At 50.6% G+C, this 14,514-nt stretch overlaps 1 protein-coding gene across 2 annotated transcripts in view; it reads right to left on the bottom strand.

The window, feature by feature from the left end:
- Positions 1–14,514, bottom strand: part of LOC307245109 (rho GTPase-activating protein 12-like) — a gene marked incomplete at its 5' end in the record, with an annotated part of 44,589 nt that extends 30,075 nt beyond the window's left edge. For both annotated transcript variants that reach the window (XM_080020531.1, XM_080020532.1), the window contains one exon: positions 13,843–14,514. In XM_080020531.1, coding sequence (XP_079876657.1) covers positions 13,843–14,514 — 672 coding nt within the window. The remainder of the gene's footprint in view (positions 1–13,842) is intronic.

The following is a 14,514-nucleotide window of genomic DNA, read 5'->3' as shown; positions in this document are numbered from 1 at the left end:
AGTTAACATGAGATGCACATGAATTAATTTAAATCCCTTTTGCATCCACCACGTGGCTTATACCAAGTGAAAACCAACCATGACCAAGGATCTTGTGTGTGTGTGTGTGTGTGTGTGTGTGTGTGTGTGTGTGTGTGTGTGTGTGTGTGTGTGTGTGTGTGTGTGTGTGCGCGTGCGTGCAGGATGGAAGTACAGTAAAGCTAGGCGACAGAGAACCACATTGTGCTGACGGGGCATTGTGCCCTGTTTAAACGGGTCATCGGTCACTGGGCCCACTGGTTGGACGCAGCCAGGCCAGGCTGCGTCTCTCTACGCCCACAACAACTCTCCCTCTCTCCCCCTCTCCCCCTCACCCAGGGAAAAATACAAAAAGTTCTAGTAGCTCGCCGGCCACTGTAAAGCCATTGTTCAGTACAGTGCCTGCCACAGAGCGTGAGAGAGCGAGAGCAAGAGGCTTTGCCTTGTCATCTGTAATGCCCAGTCACATGGCTGGGGATATTTAGCAAAAAAAATAAATAAATAAATTAAAAAAAAAAAAAAAGGGAACCACATCATCAGCTGGCCCTTTGGCCCGCCTGTCACGCTGAAAAACATGACCACACGCTGAACTCTCCAACAGCACCCCAAACCCCTGATTTAGCCTACACACACACAGAGACACAGAGACACACACACACACACACACACACACACACACACACACACACACACACACACACACACACACACACACACACACACACACACACACACACACACACACACACACACACACACACACACACACACACACACACTGATATGAGATCCATCGCCCGGGTGACCTCCACGGCCGCCACAAACTACAAATGAGAAGCTGTTCCCAGAAATCCTCATTAACCTAATTTCTGACCGATGGAGGTTCAAAACAACACACTCCTCATCCTGGTGAAATTCTACATGAAAGTCAAAGGACACGCAAAAAGAAAAAAGACAAATTGTTTTACTGCGCCAACGGCCCTGATCACATCAGGTCTCGGCTGTGTGTGTTTTCGCGAAGTCGGCCGTACCGTATCGATCGGTGACGATTAAATTAATTGAAATGAATGGATTTCAGTGCGGAAGTTCACAACCTCGGGCTCGACAGATGCCACTTTTTATACAACCAGTAGCGACTGTGAGTCCTACACTTATAAGTATTGGCTGATAGGAGAAAAAAATAGGTTCCTTTCTATTTAGTGTACCGTATAGTGCAGACATTTACAGTTGATTTGGGGTCTCTTAACAGTTGACAAGGCATCCATTTTTCCTTTTCCACGAGACACATAACATGCTTCCCCAGCATCTGTAGTGCGTACAATAAGTACGAGTGTGTTTAGTGTCTGACTCGGTATTGGATTTTTTTGTCTGATAAAGATCCTCCATTTCAGCCGGTCGAAGAGGGTGCAAGGTGCACAGACGGTGTTCAAAAACGAAGAGTTAATTTTCAAATTTAGGCTTCCCCTTTGACACACGGACAAGGTTGTTTCTAACAGTACAAAGACCTACGCATCTGTTCCTGCGCCGGACACGTGAGACACTTTTCCCCCCCCGCCTTCAAATCGACGGCCCGCCTCGCCCGCCCGTTCCTCGTATTCTCACCCCGTCGCTAATTTTGGGGGGCCGCGGTGAGGAGTGGTTATCCACTCCTCTCAAATATCATCAGGAACGCGGCACACCAAATCGCAGCCAGAGCGACCACAGACAAAATAGGCCGTGAAGTAGTTGCCGTCTTGATTTGAATACGTCGCCATGGTTGCAAACACCCACTCAACTCAGATCAATGGGGGGGGGGGGGGGGCTTGAGAGCCTGGAGATCAACAACGAGCCTCTCTATTGGCAGCTATTGGGTTTTCCTTTGACCCGGCGAGGAAAAAAAACAAAAAAACAACCAAAAAAAAAAAAAAAAAACCCCAAAGCCCACACTTCCAAAGCGGAGAGCCTGCCTTTCAAATGAGGGGGGAGAGGGACAATTACGGAGGGAGATGGAGAGACGGCAAAGAACAAAGGCACAGAGCTAAGTGGATCTCCAAACCCAATAACCTCCGTCTCTCCATCACTTCTTGGCACTGGTAAAATAAACATCTCACTGAGGTGGTCCGGCACCCCCGACGGCCGCCGGCGACCGCCGACGAGGAGGGGGGCCTCGCCGGCTGGGGAGGGCAGGAAGGGATTGTTTTCTTTGCTTTTTAAATGTTTTACTCCCCCCCCTCGCCACAGCGCATGCACGCCCTCGCCCGATTGACCGGGATGAGAAATGTCGGGACATGTTGGTGTGGGATGAGCAGGGGGGGGTTGACAAGGGGGGGAGGGGGTAACCCAGGAATCCATTGTACACAACCCCTTAATCCCTAATCTGTAAGAAGATCGAATTCGGGTGTTTCTGTCCGTCTGTCTGCACACACACACACACACACACACACACACACACACACACACACACACACACACACACACACACACACACACACACACACACACACACACACACACACACACACACACACACACACACACACACAGGGTCAATCCGTCTAGGCTTGGAACTGACCTCGGACCCCTTCTCCTGTGCTCGAGTCGCCGCAGGGAGGGCTGAGGTCTATCCCGGTAAAGCCAGGCACACTTTTTAGGTGATTACCACACCCCCGGGCCAGGTCCGGCCTACCAGTCTAATCCGCACAAAACAAACAAAAAAATATATAAAAATAAATAAATAAATAAATAACATCAACCGGACGAGTCCCTTCACGGGGCAAATGTATTCTCCGCGCCATGTCGGCTACATTGGATTATCCAGCAGGGCGCCCAAACAATAGATGGACTCTCATATCGAAAGTAAGAGCGGCGGATTAGAGGGAACTTAAAAGACGTGGCGCTGGAGCGACGGCCTGCGACTGCATTAAAGCCCCATAGATACTCCAGGGTAGGCTTGGTGCATTTAAAGTCCCCGAAAAACAAGCACTGTTCGACTGCTCAGACAGTCTGTCCGAGCAGATGGTTGGAACAATGGTCATGGCAGGCCGTCCTTTTAAGATAACCAGCATGGATTTCGTCAAAAAACAGCCCCCCCCCCCCCAACAGTTCCCGAAACAAACTGGAGTAACAGCGAGAGAGAGAGAGAGAGAGAGAGAGAGAGAGAGAGAGAGAGAGAGAGAGAGAGAGAGAGAGAGAGAGAGAGAGAGGATCTTTGAATTCCATTTTAATTCATGCGTTGGGTTCATATTAATTTGACTCATCTCCTCTATTTCAATCAGTGTCTTTCAGCCGCACAGAATTATCACCCCATGTGTTCTCCCGTAAGTAGGTTACGCACAGTGTAATGAGCAACATTTTCTTGACGGGGAAAAGGGGCGAATCCGAGACCAGCTGGCCTCATAAAAGATGCAATTTGAAGGATTATCTCATTAATATGTGACTAACACAGGAAGAACTGCCAATGGCACTGCCACTGTCAATGGCAATAACAGTAATAACACCGTGTATTGTACTATTAATCTGTCCAATTAGTAAAATTCTTCGCAACGCATGCACACGCAAACGCAACCGCACACGCACACCTTCCTTTCCTCGTCATTTGGACCGTGACCCCCCCCAAACACAAACGTACAAGCTGTGGTGTCTCACTGACGCTCCAGGCCTCGCTATGGAATGCACATTGGAGAGCGAAAATTCCGACACACGGCTGCTCCAAGAGCAATGGCTGAGGAGATCCGGCTGAAGAACAAACAGACCCCCACGGTTAACTGTAATGACAACCAGCCCTTTTTTTTTGTGTGCAGACTATCATTTCAAGGGGAAGACAATTTGGACTGCGAAGTTGACTTAGTGCCCCGACAGAAAAGCTCGTCCGCGAGGCCTGTGTGGCCGGCACTCGAAATGAAGCTTTCCCTGGACGGTTCAAAGCAATGGAGAGCTTCCCCCTGTAATCAAGAAAGTGGCGGTCCTTACCCGAGTCAGGGCAGAGAACTGGCAGTCACTCACACACACACACACACACACACACATACACACACACACACACACACACACACACACACACACACACTGTATTTTCAGCCTGACCTGATCAAGGAACACAAACAACATCCTGACTTGATCAAGGACGACACAAAGAGCGTGCGTTTGTGGGAGGAGGGGGCTTCCGGAAGGACTGATGGTCTAATTGGTCATCCACCAATCGTCCAGTCCATAAAGTCCAAGGCCATAAAAAAATTTTTTTAAAAAGAATGAAATGGCATGGAGACAAAACACACCTGCTATGCTTATGAACTCCCTCTTAAATAGGATTATGTCCTGGTGCAAATCAGCACCGAACATTGTTTGAAAAGGGGACCAATTCCCCCTCGCATACCAAGGCTGATGGCCCCGGTCTTCCTCTCACTGAATCATTAACAAGCTCCAAATCTATCAAATACTGCGGGAGCCGTGCCGGCCAAAGGTGTCTCGGAGCCACAGATCTGGTAAGTCAGTACTGGGGACATGTGTTCACATGCTTGGGATATAAATTTTCCCAGTAGGGCGCCGGGAAGTGTCCGTTGGCCAGTCATGCAATCACACAGTGTTTGGCCTTGGAGCCCCCTTCCTCGCACCCACCCACCAACCCACCCACCCACCCACCCCGGTTGTGCCAGAGAACCACAAGGACAAACGTCAGCCTTGCCCGTAAATATCTGTCTGCGTTATCGGCAAGTTATTTCTGGAGAACCTTGTGTACACGTGCAGCAATATCTGTTGGCAGTCCACCCGGCCCACAAAAACAGAGAAAGCTCGGTTGGAGGGGACCCCCCGCTGAGCCGACAGCCCACTCGGAGTGCAATTATCTGGGACGTGTGATTGGATGCCGCATCAAAATTGGATTGTTAGGATTTGCCGTTTGAAATGATTGTTCGGGTGCAGAATTGCAAAGCCGGTGGAAGGATCCAGACCGATCCACAGTAATGGCAAACTCCATTCTCCGTGAATGCCCTTTGTTTGTGTTAGGGCTTATTGTCTGTATTTTTGTAGTAGTTTTGTTTGCCCGGCGATGGGCTGTAACATCTCTTTATTGTAAACAGTAGCTGATGGAAAGTTCTGAGGACAAAAAAAAAAAAGGCTCTGGTAGAATCTGTCCAAAAAAAGAAAAAAAGAGCGCTGGGACCAGCCCCGCCACCTCCGCCGAAACCAAGAGCCGGAGAAGAGACGGAACACATCCATCGGACAAATTAAAAGTCATTTACGCTGCCGATCCTTGTCGGGTGCTTTTCGTTGGGGATTCGCAGCGAGCAGAGACTCCAACGCCTCTCTGGCCTCGGCGCCTTCTTCTGCGTCTCCAAATATGTGCAATCAAACGGACGCCCACGGCGGCTGCTGTTCCGCAGTCTGGCAGATGGTGACGAGGCCAATTTCAATATCCCTTTCACTGTCTTAATGACTTCCTACAAGACGGGATGCGGCGCTTCTCCGCTTTCGCATTCCTGCGCCGCCAGACGCAAGTTTTGCTCTCCCCCTCCTTGGCAGCAACCCCTGGCTAATTAGCCTCGGTGCCGGCATGTGACGGAGACGACATGTGGGCTCCCCCGAACGCCCACGCACCCATGCTTCTGCGCGCTAAGCGGCTCCTCCCACGCACCGGCGGCAGTTTCCCACGCGCCGTACGCACCTGTTGTCTTTGATCGCTGGGGGCGCCAAGATTCCTCACGCCTACGCATTATCTCCCCGTAAACAAGGCGAAACCCATAAAGAGTCAACTGAATCCGGGAAAAGCCCGGGAAAAACAGAGAAAAAGGCAAACAAACGCCGAAACAAATGCAGGCGAGAGGCTGACAAGGAGGTGAGCCGTGAGTTCACGACATGGCGTGAACGGTTGAGTTTCTTCCCAAACTTCACACTGAGAATGGGGCTCCTGTAGTACAGAGTACACGTGACACCCTTAATTGCGTCTCCAACACGCTAAAAACAAAGTTTCCATTCACAGCCCAGATCGATGGGGAAACCTCCGCATGTTCACGCTGTAATTATGGCTGACTGTGACCTTTATGATTTGAGTCACAGTTTCCGCAGGGGGCTGAGCACCAGTGTGGGCGAAGGAAGGAGACAAAGGGGAGAGAGAAAAAATATAAGAGAAAGAGAGAGAAACACGGAGAAAGTCGCAACGCCGAGCGCCGCAGGAAGAGGCGGCGTTCTTTCGAAGTAACCCGCCCAAGCGAATTCCAAGGTTGACGGGGGGGAAGCGCCGACGCGGACAACCCGCGAGAGGGAAGAATTAATGTCTTCCAACGCAGCCAGGGCCGAGGAAGCCTTCTGACGGTGGTGAGAACATGATATTTGAATGACTTCACTGTCTTGCACTAATCTCTTCACATGTCTCCGCGCGCGCACGCGCGCACACACACACACACACACACACACACACACACACACACACACACACACACACACACACACACACACACACACACACACACACACACACACACACACACACACACACACACACACACACACACACACTTTCTGAGGAAATACATTTTTCCAGACTGCGAACTCTACGCTCTGGCTGGAGCATGTGTGCACAGGTTGACCTGCATGCATATCAAAGGTGTAAGAAGCCTTTGGGAGTAGCTGGGGAATGGAGGGGGTGGGGGTGTGGGGTGGGGGAGTGGAGCAGCTGTTAAAAAGACTCCGGACGCCGGCCGTCATACGTTATGTAACCGTGTGCTTAAAGGCTGTTCCCGTAGCCTCCTGAGAGCGTCGGGAGGCGGAGAGAGCAGTAAACATTACATTTCAGACAGCACAGCGTCGGAAGGAAAGGGGGTATCCATTACTCCCCAAATAAAAGCTTCACGAGCACATCCACCGGGCCGTCGCACCCCTAAGACATGCAAACATGCGAAAAACGACCCAGTCGGCGCCGTCGATCCGAGCCGAGCCGCCGAGTAAAGGTGGCGAATTGCGCCGCACGTCCGGTCACGGATATTGCTGCAGGGTGAAGCCGAACTGCCGCACACACCACACACAACACACACACACACACACACACACACACACACACACACACACACACACACACACACACACACACACACACACACACACAACACACACACACACACACACACACACACGAGGAAGGCCGAGCGAGGGTAGAAAAGTGACCAAACTCTCCGAAAGAAGCAAAAAGAAAAAAAAAAAAAAAAAAAAAAAAGGTACGGTAGGTAGGCCACGCAGGTGCGCTTACCTTCTCTGGGTACATGCTGCCCCACTCCGCTCAGCTGCACGCATCAACAGGACCAAAGTCAACCAGCCAACGGAGAGAGGGGAGCATGGGATAGAGTAAAGAGAGAGCGAGAGAGCGAGAGAGAGAGAGAGAGAGAGAGCGCGAGCAAGAGAGAGAAAACAACGGGATGGATAAAGGGGCGTCGGAAGCGGTTTGAATGATATACGGAGAGAACGGGGGCGGGCGAGGAAGGGCGTCATTATCATCGGTGGCAGCGACAATAACAACGGTGGGCAGCGTCACAAGCCGGCAGGTGCCGAGTGTGTGCCGCTGTATACCGGAGCCGAGACAGAGAGACAGAGAGACAGAGAGCCAGAGAGAGAGAGAAAGAGAAAGAGAAAGAGAGAGAGAGAGGACTGTTCGGAGCAAAAAAACGAGACCGGGTACAGCTCTGTTCGTCTCACCTTCGACCGCCGAGACCCGGGCCTCTGAGCGAGAACTGAGGGGAAGGAGAGGGCCCCGGTAGGGGCGCTCGGGGATTACCCCAGCCTGCCCCCGGGGGTGGAGCGTGACGAATTCTCAGCCATTTCAACACAGGTTGTGATTTATGCATCATAACCTGGAGAGAGGCCCCCCTCTCCCAAAACCCGGCCGTCACGGTAGTCTTGGGAGACCCGGGGCTTTGCTCGGTTAATCAGCCTGTCACACACGGTACGGAGGCCGGGCTCGGCGAGAAAGGGGTGCGGCGGGGGGTCGGGGGGCCGGGGAACACCCACGCATGGTTGAATATCCGTGAGCGTTTAGTTGGCCTCTGGGGCGCCCGGAGGCTGGCGGACCGTTCAACTGTCGCTTCACGTCGACTGTACACGCACCTGACATTTCCCCCCACCTCGTCCTTCTGAGCACTGCAGGAGGGGCCTGGAGAGAGGGGGAGGGGGAGAAGGGCAGGAAAGCAGCAAACGGACAGACCCACAGCAGAGGAAAGAGGAGAGGAAGACGGCGCTTTGATGTGCTGATTGCTGGGGTTGAATATTAGATTAGGGAGTAGCTTCCAAAGACGGGGGGAAAAAGCAAAAGCCTTCATTGAATTAGCCAGCCAGTGGACTCGCTGCCCAACCTCTGTACTGTCTGTGCTGTCTGTGCTGTCTGCGTGTCTGTGTGTTTCTGTGTGTGTGTATGTGTGTGTGTGTGTGTGCGTGCGTAGGCAGGAATGCCAACTATGCACTGGAAACAAGGCAGGGGCCTCCTTCCCAGCTCATCCACGAGCAAGTCTCTGCACAGCTCCGAATTAAAAGATAGCGGATGGCGGGGAGGTGTTTGTGATTTACTTCCCAGCGCCGTTCACGCGCTCGCGCTCTCTCTCTCTCTCTCTCTCTCTCTCCTGGTACACTGCGATATTTACAGACTCGTTATGTAATCACGTCTGCTTTGCTTCCACTCGCTCTGAAGGTTTTTCAGCTCGAGGGAGATATCGCCGGCGGTGTCGGTGACTACGCCGCTAGTTAAGGTTTTAAAAACTCTGCGACAAAAGACATTTGACTGAACACTTAAATAGTGTAACATTGAGATACACTACCCTGACATTTAACAACAAACAAGCAAAAAAAAAACAAAAAAAAAGACCAGGTCGTCACATTACATGTCATACGAAGGACCTCCCAGGACTATTTGAACGACGCAAGTGGGTGGACAGAAGAAATGGGCTTTCTGAGACAACAACAGACATATCTGGGCGGAATTGTGCTTTCTATGAACAATACGCCCATTCTGCCGCGTTGTCTGGGGACAAATCCACTCGTGTGGTGAGAATGGTCCAATTCACTTCATTCACCAGCAATCAGGTGCAAAAGCAGTGATTTGACCAAGCATTTCTGTGGTGGGTGATTGCATTTCCAGTTACTATAAAAGCAGAATGCCAGGTTTCAATCACCCCCCCCCCCCCCCTTCTGTATCACACACACACACACACACACACACACACACACACACACACACACACACACACACACACACACACACACACACACACACACACACACACACACACACACACACACACACACACACACACACACACACACACACACACTTCAATATATATGAAAAAAAGTCCCCGGTGCATATTCGACAACTTTGCTGCAAAGCTGCACCCGTCAGAGGCCGAGCAGACACATCCCATGTCTACAAAAAGATACTCACAAAGAGGCGAAAACAAGAGTCGGAAGGCCGCACAAAAAATAACATTTTAGGTCCTGCTCATTAAGCACACGCTCAAAGGCCAAAGGATCAGGCTTTAGGGCTCCCATGCGTCTTTCAAAGCGCCGATTTGGAAGTTGTCTCTCTTTATTTTGTTTGTTCATCTGAGCTCGGGCCGCCGTCCCGGTGGCTTCACGCCCCACAGACTCTGCCTCAACTGTAATCTCCGGATTCACTCAAACACGAGAAAAACGTGTCCGCGCCGGCGTTCTGTCCATAGGACTCGGCCTGCCTGCCTTACCTTGTCGTCCCACAGGGGTACAAGAGCTCGGTTGCCGCCCGCGGGGTGGAGCACACTCGAAATATACCGCTCAACCCAACCCCTTTTCTCCCCCAAAAACCGCCACGGGCCCCGTAGAGCAAGTCTGTGTTGAGGTGGAGGGGGAGCGGGAGGATCCACACTAGGGCCGCCGAACGTCCTTCAATGTATAGACAGTCTTTGAAAATTCATCAAACTTTGATCGCGGTTGTGAATTTGTAAAAACAGTCACCGTCCGCACAAGTCTTCAACAACCGTCATTCACAGAATTGGAATCGATTTCTTGCTGCTTGGAAATGTTGACGTATATGTTATTGATAACTTCTTTATTTTTTTAATACTTTTTGTTTTTTTCAACCTTTTAACCTGGGACTTTGTGAATAACTGGAGTCAGTACATCCCGACAAACATCCTGCACATGTTCCCGTGGAGGCCAATCACCCCCGGAAGGTCATTGCAAGGTATTCAATTTTTAATAATAACAAAAAACAAAGAAAGTGATCCAGAAGATGTGATGCTGGTCAGCAAAAACATGACATTTCAAGTCCGGCTGCTCTCCGACCTCCCGGCTTATAACCAGATCTACTCCAAATAATATTTGGACGTGAGTAATGGTCATCATTTGTTTGAAAAGATATTGTATTGTATATTATAAAATATATAAAAAATATTTATAAAAGATATATAATATATATATATATATATATATATATATATATATATATATATAGATATATATATATACACATATATATATACACATATATATATATATATATACATATATATATATATTTTTTTTTTTAAACAAACGATGACCATTACTCACGCCTGTTCCGTGTTCAAAATTTGGAAATACAGCGGTACCTTGAGTTACGAGTGCACTAACATACGAGTTTTCCGAGTTACGAGCCGTCGTTCCGTCGATTTTATGTTTTGATTTGCGAGCAAAAATTTGAGTTACGAGGAGCGAGCTTCAAGTGCCGCCGCTGGTGGGCGTGGCGAGCGAATGCGGCCAGCATCACGCGTCTCACTCCTTCACTTCACGTGGTAACCTGAGCGTGGGAGCATCTCTTTTGTGTTTTGTGCTCGCGATTTGTGCTTTTTGTGCAGTTATTTTGCCAATTTTTTTTTTCAAACCATGGGTCCGAAAAAAAAAAGTGCTGAGAAGGAGAAGCGGATGATGTCCATTGACTTAAGGCGCAAAATAATAGAAAATCATGAGCGAGGTGTGCATGTGATGGAATAGGCGAGGCAGTACGAGCGTAGTGCTTCTACGATATGTACCATACCGCAGAAGCAGGCGATAAAGGGTATTACGCCAGCCAAGGGCGTTAAAATAATGTCGAAGCTGCAGACTACTGTCCATGAAAAGATGGAGAATCTGCTGTTGGTGTGGTTGACGGAGAAGCAGCTCGCAGAAGATAGCGTGACGGAGGGTATCATCTGCGAGAAGGCAGAAGAGAGATCTACACATTCTCTTTTATTGTGTTTTATTATGTTTTAATTCAATATTTGTTATTTATAAATACATTTTTCTTATTTAAAAATACGCAACAAAAAAAAAATGGGGTGTTTTTTTGGGGGCTGGAACGGATTAATGGCATTTCAATTAATTTCAATGGGGAAAATTTATTTGCTATACGAGCAGATGAATTACGAGCTCTGTCACGGAACAAATTAAACTCGTAAGTCAAGGTACCACTGTATAGGTGAAACCACTGTGTGTTTGTGGGCTGTGGCGAAAACCCAATGAAGGGTTCTAGGTGGAAAACAGGCTTTGAGTCACACCACTCACCACTCAGTTAAGTAAAGAGGGTTTCTTCACCAATCCTTTAAAAGCATAGGAGCCCCCCCACGCCCCCCTAAAAACAGCCTTGGGTGGGGGCGCTAAGTAGGATTTAGACAGGTCGGCAGTGCATACAACACTTAGTTTTTTCCCCTTTAGTTGAAGGACGACAGATATAAAGCAGGACCATCGGCACAAACTGTCGTTCCCGCCACATCTCCAGAGATAAACCAAGGACAATACGATGGGTGGGTGGGGTGGAGCATGACAGTGAGATAACACACAGGGGCCTTAAAACCATCATTCTCTGATCAAATCCCATCAATTAACGGCGACCAAATAAATCCCCTCTTGCACGTTCGCCGGTCCGCCAACTCATGAGCTACCCTGCAAAGTGAGCCCTTTTGTGTGTGTGTGTGTGTGTGTGTGTGTGTGTGTGTGTGTGTGTGTGTTAGAAGGGGTCAAAAGACGAGACAGGCGGCAGGATCATTTTTAGCCCCACACCGAGAACCATTAAGGCCACTGTATTGGTTTTGTCATGGATTGATCCCATTTCTCAAGCTCTCATCCCTCCCCCCACTTCAGGCACAAATACACACACAACACACACACACCCACGCACACACTTGCACACACACACGCACAGTCTGACTGCCGGAGCCGCAACAGGAAGGAGCGGCTAGATCACAGTGCGCTCCGTCAGACCTGCCTCGCCGCAGGACGCCAAACACTTACCCGGCTACAAAGCCAGACGGGAAAAACACAAACGCAAGACACAAAAGCGAGGGAGGGGACTATGGCCTGGTCCCTCTGTGACCTGCGGCCGGGGGTTTACAGGCAGCCGGAACTTAAATCCTGTCTGCACCCCATCCGCCGCCGCTACGGTCACATTGCAATACTTCAATAAAAAAAAAGAAAATTAAAACAAATAAAAAAACAATACTCTGCAAGTTAAACCAAATTGCTGTGTTTTGATAAAATGGAAAAAGAAATCAAAGAATTGCATCACATCTTTAGCAAGGTTTGGATTATAAAAACAGAGGAAAAAAAACAAAATGTGTTAAGCCAATGTTCCACATTGAAAATCACAGCGGGCTTCTGTTCTCACCTTCCTTCTATGACACACACACACACACACACACACACACACACACACACACACACACACACACACACACACACACACACACACACACACACACACACACACACACACACACACACACACACACACACACACACACGGTGGGGTGACTGGGGGCTACAGACTGATATGACCTAGTTTCCATTCAGGCCCATCTCGCTCTTTGTTCAGCTCTGCGGTGGAGGAGGCTGCCACCACCCGCCTGTGGAACAAAGGACACAAGCAGTCCAGATTCTTTATTTTTTTTTGGGGGGGGGATGGAGAGGCGGTCTTGGGCTCACACAGGCTCACCTTGCCCGGTACAGCCACACCCCCTGAAAAAGGCCTCCCGCCTGTCTTCAGATGGAGTCCTCAGCCGGACAAAAACTCCGGGAGTCCTTTGCGCTCCTCTGATAAACCTCTGTGCCTACAGACAAGGGCGGATCCGCCCCAGTTCCTGCCAATTTCCTCTTCTCCCGGTGCTGGGTAATGGAATGGAAGAGGATTGGAAAAGTTGGAGTGGGGTCACCGTGGATTTGGGGGGGGGGCCGGGGTGCAGCCCCTCACTGATCTTAAATAGAGCGTCTTCCGTTGGAGCTTCGCTAGACCACGCAGGTGCCAAGCTCGCAGCCGTGAGCACAGATAAAGCTGGCTGCCTTAGATTAATCCTGTTAGTTTGGGTTATTAGATCCTGGGGCCCAGAGTGCCGACCTCGGGATAGTGATAAAATTACCCACACAATATGGCCCACATGGCGTGGTAATATGGCGTGTTTTTTTTCTTTTTGTTAAAAAAATAAATAAATAAATAATTTATCAGCGTAGACATTCTCAGAGGCTGGATTAAGCAGAAGCAGGACAGATAAGATGAACCTAACCTCAATTACAAACAGTCTCTCACATTGAACGGCGGTCGTGGAAAGGCACCGTTTGGTCTTTGATGATGAAACTGTGGCTACGAGGAGAGATCCTGTCAAGCGCGCGCGCGCGTGCGCGCACACACACACACACACACACACACACACACACACGCACACACGCACGCGCACTTGTGTGACAGATTCTAATGTGCGGAGGAGAGGAAGCTGTGATACTACACCAGTCTACTGCACATTAAACTGTTGCTTCCAGCCTTTAACTTATGGGAGAAATGAAAACTCAGGACCACCACTACAGAGCAGCAGACAGCTGAGCGTCTCCTACCTGCATCTGCTCTGTGGAGCTGCTGCTCAGGTCGTCCCCGGACTCTGAGTCATTCCGCCGCTTGTTGTTGGAGCCCTCCTCCGACGGGGGGGTCCGGTCGCTGTCCGGGCTCTTGTTGTGGCCGCGGGGGGCCCTCGGCGGCGGCGAGTCCGCCCGCGTCCGCGGCAGCGTGGAGCCCGCGTTGCCGTGGTGGTGGTTGTTGTTGTTGTGGAGGAGGACGAGCTCGGCCACCACCTTGCAGTGGTGCGGGCTGCCCAGGTTGTGGTTGGCGTCCTTGGGCAGCGCCGGCGGGGTGACGTGGTCCGAGGACGGCGACGGCGTGGAGGAGGGCGACGGGCGCCCGAAGCTGGACATCTCGGGCTGCGGCCGGTTGAGGTTCTCGTCCGACGCCCGGCGGATGTCCAGCACGGTGGGCTTGGCCCGCGGGACGGGCTTCTGCGGCGGCAGGAGTGCCCGGCGCACCTCCCTGACGTACTGGGCCGGCACGTAGAAGGCCCGGGCGCCCTCCTCCTTCCTCACCTGCCACCAGTCCTCGTTGGTCTTCCTCACTAGCATGTAGCACTCGCCCTGTCGGATGGTCACTATCTTGTCCTTGGCCTTGTACTCGTAGTCGTACTCCACTTCGATGTAGACCTGGCCAGGGGCGATGGCCGGCCCCTCCCTGTCGGCCAT

The sequence above is a fragment of the Zeus faber genome (assembly GCF_960531495.2).
Source record: "Zeus faber genome assembly, chromosome: 19".
NCBI lineage: Eukaryota > Metazoa > Chordata > Actinopteri > Zeiformes > Zeidae > Zeus > Zeus faber.
Note: the sequence above shows the minus strand (reverse complement) of the source record. Positions and strands in the feature narration are given on the sequence as shown.